This window comes from Dasypus novemcinctus, chromosome 9 (assembly GCF_030445035.2).
Source record: "Dasypus novemcinctus isolate mDasNov1 chromosome 9, mDasNov1.1.hap2, whole genome shotgun sequence".
Lineage (NCBI taxonomy): Eukaryota > Metazoa > Chordata > Mammalia > Cingulata > Dasypodidae > Dasypus > Dasypus novemcinctus.
In genome coordinates, this window is record NC_080681.1 from 5,938,140 (window position 1) to 5,947,259 (window position 9,120).

The following is a 9,120-nucleotide window of genomic DNA, read 5'->3' on the forward strand; positions in this document are numbered from 1 at the left end:
TTTTGTATGTACACTTTCAGAGGCCATTTCTTCAAGTTCACCAATCCTTTCTTCTGCCTCCTCAAATCTATTATATGAATCCAATGTATTTTTAATTTCATTTATTGTGCCTTTCATTTCCTTAAGATCTGCTATTTTTCTATGTATGCTTTCAAATTCTTCTTTGTGTTCATCCAGTGTCTTCTTAATATCCTTAATCTCTTTAGCCATCTCATTGAATTTATTAAGGAGATTTGTTTGAACATCTATGTTTAGTTGTGTCAACTCCTTTATGTCATCTGGAGGCTTATCTTGTCCCTTTAACTGGGCCATATCTTCCTGTTTCTTGGTGTGGATTATAATTTTTTGTTGGTGTCTTGGCATCTGGATTACTAGAGTATTTATTTGGGAGGAGTTTTTCTCTTTAGTTTAGGGCTTCCTGCCCTTTCTCCCTTGCTGGTTGTGCAGTAGGAGTCAAGCATGTAGTTGGTGCTATACGCTGAGGAGGCTCAAGGTGCCCTCATTGTCCCAGGGACCAATGAAGCTTCTCCCAACTTTCTCCTTTGCCAGGGCTTGGGACAGAGTCACAGCTGTGTGGAGTAATCCAAGTCATGCAGGCTTAGACTGTAGTTGCCCAGAGAGACTGATGAAGCCTCACGCCTTTTTCTCCCCTGCCTGGGGCAGGGATGGAGCTGCAGGTGTGGGCAGCAGTCTATGTAGTGCTAGTCCAGGATGATCACAAGTGCCCCCCAGTGCCAACCAATGTACCTGCAGTTACCTGGATAGGCTGTTGCAGGGCTCACCAGTCTCCTCCCTGCCAGAGGTGGGGCTGAAGCCTAGTCTAGGACTGCAGGCCATTCTGGGTGAAAGAAACCAGTGCCTACCATCACTGTGAGTTCCTGTCAGGCTGGCATCCCCTCAGGCTGGGGGTGGAGTCAAAATGGCACCCACTGGCCTCTTTCTGACTTGGACAGGTTCAAACTTTAGCTGTTCTTCGGGTTGTACTTTAGTCAGAATTTACTAAGCTGAAGTCGGTGTCCAACCGTCTCTTCCTCCACTGTTTTTGGGAAGTGGAACTTTCAATCCCAGCCACGGAACAGCTCTCCGAGGCGGCTTGCGCCTCCAGTGGAGGATGGGCACCAGCCTCTATGGTATGGAGCCTCTACTTACGAGTCTTCTCTGCAGATGGGCAGTCTCCTCCTTCCATTCCTTCAAGGATGTGGCAGGATGCTCTTCTGGCCTCCTGGAGCCCTCAGACAGGTGCTTCAGCTAGCTCCAGAGAGCTCTGGGTGTTTGCTAACTGCCCTGTAGCAGGAGCTGACTCTAGGAGCTCCTTACTCTGCCACCATCTTGCTGGTTGCCTCTTCACTTTTTTTTTTAAATCTTTTCCTATTCTAAATTTCTCATTTATTACAGAAGTCTCTGCTCTGACTTTTATTAATGAAGGGTGTGGTTGTCAAAGTTTCCAGACTTTCCTCGACATTAATCCTTGCTTTCTGAATTGCAGGGAGACACTCCATCACAGTCACTACCCTCACCTCAGCTGGGAACATCGGGGAGGATGGAATACTGAGCTGTACTTTTGAACCTGACATCAGACTTTCTGATATTGTGATACAGTGGCTGAAGGAAGGTGTTTCAGGCTTGGTCCATGAGTACAAAGCAGGCAAAGATGATCTGTCACACCAAGATGAAATGTTCAGGGGCCGGACAGCAGTGTTCACTGATCAAGTGATAGTTGGCAATGCCTCTCTGAGGCTGAAAAATGTGCAACTCACAGATGCTGGCACATACAAATGTTACATCATCACCTCTAAGGGCAAGGGGAATGCTAATCTGGAGTATAAAACTGGAGGTGAGTTACTTTTGGAGAGAAGAAAAGAAAGTATTAAAGACTATTAGAGGCCAAAGAGTAGGAAATGCTGATGAAATATTGTTATATTCATGAGTGACCAATATCAGACAAAGACCATCCCAGCCCCTGCTAGCAGCCATCCTTGCCATTCTATGGCCAAGACTCTCACTAGGCCTAAAAGTATCCCATCAGAATCTTAGATTATGAAATCTTTTTCTGGGTTCTAATATCTTAAGACATAAGACTAGTACTTAAGACTTAAGTCTGTTCCTTGAAATATTTTGCCAAAACAAATGTAATCTTTTTTTTTGTAAACCATAATCCCTGGGATTACTAATAAGAGAAGTCTAAATAATCTGATCTGGGAATCTTCTGTGTTCCTAGGCCAAGTCTGAAATCAGTACCTCCAGGGACTCATGACGGTGGGACCCATTTTAAGAGAAGTTCAAAGCTAACTAATCAAAACAATATTAATCCTTCCCTAGTGAAATCTGCCCTTCCTTGTCTACTCAATTTAACATATATTTTCAGGCTTTATGTACAAGAGATTCATCTAGAGTCTATGAGGAGTACAAAATTAATTAAGAAAACAATGATGATTGTTTTCCACTGGCAAAACTTAAAGTGTAGAGCTTATAGATTTGAGGGCGAGGGTAGGGATAGGAGTGATTCTGGAATTCAGAAGAGAGAGAGAGCACATCCAAATCCTCTCTCTGGGGAGGGAAGGGATAAGAAAGCCCCCATGGAGGAGCTTGAAGGCTAGGCAGAAAGTACCCAAAGCCCTCCTAGACTAACTAAGCTAGCCTACCCAGGCCTCTCTTGGACCCCTCATAAGGCACAGTGTCGTGGTTAGAAACACAAATGTAGAATCACACCTGGGCAAGTCCAGTAGCCTGGTCAAGGCAACCTCTCTCAGCCCCAATTTCTTGATCTTAAAATGGGGGATCTTGTCAAAGGGATATAGAAGTCAACTGAAAAAGCTTCTGATGGCAAAGCTAGAACAATTTGGGCAAAAAAAAATCATATAGTATGTAATTATAATTCAAAGTACAACAACAACAACAAAATATATATATATATATGAGTCCATACTGATATAAATGAGAGAGAAAAACAAATCTCCCTTGTAGAATTCCAAGTAATTTATGTGGATACCTCCCCTTCCAGGAGGTGAAGGTTTGTTCCTCCTTCCCCCTATTCCTCTGGGAAAACTAACTTCCAAAGAAACCTGGCAAACATGTCTTTGGCTTGGCAATCAAGGTTAGCATCATCAGTGATGTCATGTTAGTAGCCTACCTCTTATGTGATGTGATGAGAAGGGTGCTTCGTCATCGTAGTCTTCCTCTCCAAGACTCACTACCCCAGTTTAATTATAAGAAAACATCAACAAATGCCAATTGAGGGACATCTATAAAATATCCACCCAGTATTTCTCAAAACTGTCAAAATCATGAAAAACACAGAAAGACAAATAAAGTGTCACAGACCAGAGGAGCCTAAGGAGACATGAATAATGCAGTATGGTATCCTGAATGCACTTGGAACAGAAAGACATCAGCAGAAAAACTGGTAAAATCTGAATAAAGTTGGGAGTTTAGCTAGTAGTAATGTACCAATGATGGCTTTTCAGTTTTGACAATTGCACCAAGATTCTTTAAGATGTCAACATTAAGGGAGATGGGGGCTAGGGAAAAGTGGGAGCTCTCTGCACTATCTCTGCAACTTTCTGTAAATCTAAAATTATTCCAAAGTTAAAAATTTATTTTTTAAAATGGGGATTATAACAGATATTCCTAGGATCATTGTAAGGACCAGATGAAATAGTATCTGGAAGGCATCCCTACACAGTTCCTGGCACACAGTACATTTTCCATAAATGGTGGTCCATTGTCAAGAAGCGTGTGCCCTGACCGTGCTAAGCATGTGAGTCTTGTCTCTGCTGCCACACTGCAGGCTCACCAAGGGCAAGGGCTTTTTTTCACCGCTTGCTCAGTACTAGCACAGTCCTGAGCAAAAGATAATGCTAAATAAATTAATAAATTGCCTCTAGTCTTTTTGGCATAATAAAAGCATTTTACAGTCAGAAAGTCCAGACCTTAATGTTTTTCCACAAGTGTCTCTCTTTCTAGATATAGGAGGAAGTTAGTCTTAATTTCAAACTGCAGGCCGCTTCCCAGTAAAGAATTATTTTAAAAGAAAATAAATGCCTCTCTTTATCACTGCATGCAAGGGCTGGGTATTTTCCACCCAAGCAAACTTCTAATCCCAGTAATGACAAGAGCTGTGTGATGGTTTGAAGCTGTATGTACCCCAGAAAAACATGCTCTTCAATTTACCCCATTCCTGCTGGGTGTGACCCCATTGTAAGAGGGTATCTTGATGAGGCTGCTTCACTTAGGAAGGTGCGCCCACCTCAGTCAGGATGGGTCTTAGTCTTATTACTGGAGTCCTCTATACGCTGAGTTAAGATCAGACAACTACAGAAAGCGGTGGTAGGAGGAAACTGAAATCAACAAAATCTGGAAGAGAAGGGAGAGGCAGCCACGTGCCCTGCTGCATGCCAGGCCCAGGCCCAAGAATTGCCAAGAGCCAGCCCCAGAAAGCCAGCCTTCAAGGAGAAAGCACCCCTTCATGATGCCTTGCCTGGGACTGTCTTTTAGCCTCAAAACTGTAAACTGACAAATACCATTTCCTGGTATTTGCTTGAGCAGCTTAGGAAACTATATAACAGTCTTCATGTGTGTAATTTCTGTGAATGACAGGTGAATGCTGTTAGTTTCTTCCTTCTTCCTCCCCAACCTAACTTTATCCTCCTGGCAAAAAAAAAGAAAAGGTATATAAAATTCAGGAGCCTTCACAAGTCCCTGAGAAAATAAACAATTTCCTCAGTGATAGAACCTTTTTTTTTTTTTTGATCACCAGAGGTCCTCTTTGGAAGAATATCTGTTTTGACAATAATATAACTAGAACTTAGGTCCTTGGGTTTGTGATCTTAGCCAAAAGGTTGTGGTATATGGCAGTGCCATAAGAAAATCTTTATTTGCATCCACGACACAATAGGTCATATGCAGACAGCCCCCTGGGGAGGTGCTGAGTCACCTCAACTGTGGAACTGTTTGTTTCTTAAGACCTAACACTTCAAAGGTTGTATTTTCTTACCTGGACAACAACCCTTTTTCTCCTTTGGCCCTGCAGCCTTCAGCGTCCCAGAGGTGAATGTGAACTATAACGCCAGTTCTGAGAGCTTGCGGTGTGAGGCGCCACGATGGTTCCCCCAGCCCACAGTGGTCTGGGCATCCCAAGCGGACCAGGGAGCCAACTTCTCAGAAGTCTCCACTAGCTTTGAGCTGAACTCTGAGAACGTGACGATGAAGGTGGTGTCCGTGCTCTACAACGTCACGATCAACAACACATACTCCTGTATGATTGAGAACAGCATTGCCAAAGCCACAGGGGACATCAAAGTGACAGGTGGGTTCTGCCTTACTTTTTGTATGCATTTATTGGGGCAGAGAAGCAAATCTAAACTAGAATCCAATAAATTATACCAGGGCACAAAAAACTGTAGAATTCTGTCAGTGAAACCTTGATCCCAATTCCAGTTGGGATTGCATACTTATGACAATGTTTACGGTATAGAGATCAAAGATGGTAATTAGGCTTCATCCTGTATGCCTTCTCATTGCTTGGGAGTGGTTTTCAGGGCAGTGTTTAGGATTCCAAACCTTTGTGTGACTCCATAGGAAGGGCTGAACTGGTGGAGCAGTGGAAAAGAGCTGATTACTTGACATCTTTGATATGTTCAGCTGGTGGTCTGCATCTCAAGACCCCCAAAACTGTTTTGGTTCTAGCCTACCTTTGAGAAAGCTTTAAATCTGAAGACTAGAGGTCCTGGAGTGTGATTTAATTTTATTGAGCTTTCATGGGATTGGCTCATGACCCGACTAGTATTGGCTCAGGATTAATATGAAAGCTCTAGATTGTACTGGTTTCTCAAAGTCCAGAGGTCCAGCAAGTGGTCTCCCTTCAGTGCTTCAGTGCCTACAAAGTCTAGGGTTGAGTTATGTCAAGACACTGCATGGACTGAGTTGCGACCTTTAAGACCATCCCTCCTGGTGCTGAATTGGATTCACACTGTAACAGAAGAGGTACCTCAGGACAATTGCTGTCTATTATCAAATCTAGTACCAGGCAGACTACCATGCATATTGTAGGTGCCCTAAAAGAATGTTTCCTGAGTTTCACTATATAAATCATATTCTAAACAGCTTATATTATAATTTAAAATTATATGAGAGCTCTTCTAATAATCTGAGGAACAAATTACTGACTGCACTGGTTGCTACTCTCCTAGTTGCCCCTAGCTCAAATAAGCCTAAGCTAAAAGGGGAATTTATTGAAAGGGTGATGGGATATCTCATGGAACCAAGGACAGGAAGTACAATTTGGCTTCAGGATCAGTGGGAATCCATTGAGATTCTTTGTCTCAGTTCTACTTTATTCTCTTTTGCCTCAGACTGGTTTTCTATGCTTCTTAGTCTATATGACAGGATGCGGTTGCCAAGCACTCCATGTTTCAAAAATCTTTCACTCAAGAGAATAACCAGACTGAACTATAATTTCTACATTCCCAGAAAGGGCTTTGACTGGCTCAACGTGAGTCAGTTCTCATACCTAAACCAATGAGGCAATACCTGATGGAAGGAAGGGCATTTTCCAGAAAAGAAGGGTGAATGAAGAATTGGTATTTAAAACAATGGGTGTTGACAACAGTATCTCAGTTCAAATCTCAATGAAAAGCTCCAAACTGCATAACTAATGCCATCTAATTGAAAGGGCAGTAACTGAACAAACAACAGATATTGAACACACCTTTTATTCAGCTCACGGAATGAAGATCCTTTTTTCCACATAGGATTATTTGACACATCAGATCAGGTGCTCCAAGTGTCAGTACTAGGACTAAATACAACTTTTGGTAGCTTGACACAGCTAAAAACTGAGAATGTAACAGAATTCCTTCTTGCCATACACCAAGTAGGTGTACCATACATGTTTTTATACAATTGAATAAAGTCATGGAGTTTATATCCTGTGTTATCTGACTATGCTTTAACAAGCATACATTGTGTTCAGATATTTCAAAGCACTCTTTTAAGTTCCATGAGATACTGAGATAAATAACACAAGTATCCTGAGAAGTTAATCACATTATAGATTTGGTGCCTAGGGGAAAAAGTTGTTAATTATGACTAGAGTGAATCAGCAGATAAGGCAGAATTCAAGCTGGGTCTTGAAGGAAAAGAAGGATGGTTCTGAGAAAATAGGAAACTATGAGGTCAGGAGCCTGTAGCAATGATCTATGGAAGTAATTATGAGGACCTTAACTGGGTCAAGTGGCAATGGGAAAGAAAAGGGGAAAGAATCCAAAGTTACTTAAAGAAAATAATCTACAAGCCTTGCTGATGCAAACATGAAAGCACAAGAGAAGAACAAGTCAAAATGGGTCTGATACTTCTACCTATGATGCTTAGGTTTGTATTGATAGCAACAACCACCAAAATGAAACAAAATCACCACACAGGAGCAGAAGCATGTTTGGGGAGATGAGGGTTTTAGAGATGACAAATTTGAAATATCCACAGGTGGTGGTGTCCAGTGCTTAGCACATCACCCAGCATATTTCCCTACTCCACATATATCCTTCCATGGGAAGGAAGCCCACGGATGTAACCCTTCTGGCCTCCCTCTTCTCCCTCTTGCACTCATCCCCGGGGCGGGGGTTTCAGTTTATCTGATTAGTGAGTTTAATAGTTGGTCATAAGTTGCTCAGTTCCTTCTTTACCCTTTCTCTCTAGCTGCCACAGGACATATCCATCCTGTTCTGCTCCTCCAAGCCATCAGTTTTTCAGGGATAGGATCTGCCTTTGCAAGGGGCAAGTCTGTCCCAGTATGATGCTGCCTGTGACTGGGGGCAGTCTGGGTTGCAGCCCACTTGCCTGCATACAAAACTTTATTCTTTATTATTGTATTTATCAGAATTATCAGATTTATCAGTAATAAAGGTGATATTTTGGTCTTCTGGTTGCCTTTATCTTGTTCCTTAATTGGTTCAGAGCTCAGCTGGAGAAGAGGGGTATTATTCATTAGACTCTGAACCCCAACAGTATGTTTTTAGTTGAGATACCCACCAGCAATTTCAAATTCAGAAGTGGAATTCAGAACAGAGTTCAGGCTAATGGAGTGGATTTGGAGATGCTCATAGGCTTGAGCGTGGGGACTGTTATTGTTTTTATAGCTAATACTCATTGACTATACTTATAATGCACTAGGTACTAAGGGCTTTACAGGTACTAACCCATTAGTCTTCATAAGGACCCTATGAAGTGGGTTATTATTATTATTATTAACCCTATTTTAGAGATGAAACTGAGGCACATCATAGATTGAGTAACTTGCCTAAAATCATACAGCTACTAAGTGTTGGAAGTGAAGTGAATTCAGTGAGATTATCTACGGAGAAAATAGAGCAAAAGAAGAGTAAATAATTTCATTTCTCTTCATGTCTCCTTTTTCTACTTCAAAATGAGAACAATATCTTCTCATCACTTTCTAGTAGTATAATGAAAGCTAGTGTCATAGATATTGTAAAGGTCCCTGCCTGGAGGAAAATATATCTGAACCCAAAGACTGGCTGTGGCTGTTTATTCAACCTATTTTTTTTTATTTGGTAACCAATAATAAACATTGTTGGTATAGTTTTTCACTTGGCTTCATGCTCACTACCGTGGATCACAGAATGGAACTTCTTTTGAAAAATGGGAAAGCTCTGCTTTTAAGCCAGTTGGAGAAAAGTAGAGTATGGGGTAACAAATTGCTTGCATAAGGAACAACTGCTGACCAGCCATGTGAAGAAGACATCAGCTCCTCCTCCATGACCCTGGGCCCTTTCTCTCTCCCTTTACAGACTCGGAGATCAAAAGGCAGAGTCACTTACAACTGCTGAACTCAAAGGCTTCCCTGGGCGTCTCCTCTTTCTGTGCCATCAGCTGGATCCTCCTGCCTCTCTCCCCTTACCTGATGCCAAAATAATGTGCCTTGGCCACACAGAAACTTGCACAGTCATTGGTATGAGAGGTGAGGAGAATCTCAAATGGTGTGGGAGATGGGCTCTGTGTGTGCTTGTGCTCCTAACAAGAGACAAGAGACACACAGCCCCCAGCGTCAGCCTCAGGGGAAAACATGTACTGCTGCCAGGTCACTGGGCACTACTTCCACTGGTATTG

General features: G+C 42.3%; 1 protein-coding gene across 1 annotated transcript in view; it reads left to right on the forward strand.

The window, feature by feature from the left end:
• Positions 1–9,120, forward strand: part of VTCN1 (V-set domain containing T cell activation inhibitor 1) — an 80,704-nt gene that overhangs the window by 67,583 nt on the left and 4,001 nt on the right. Inside the window, exons 3-5 of the mRNA XM_004456598.5 lie at positions 1,487–1,834; positions 5,030–5,305; positions 8,802–8,971. Of these exons, the coding sequence (XP_004456655.1) occupies positions 1,487–1,834; positions 5,030–5,305; positions 8,802–8,926 (749 nt within the window). The 3' untranslated portion in view covers positions 8,927–8,971. The remainder of the gene's footprint in view (positions 1–1,486; positions 1,835–5,029; positions 5,306–8,801; positions 8,972–9,120) is intronic.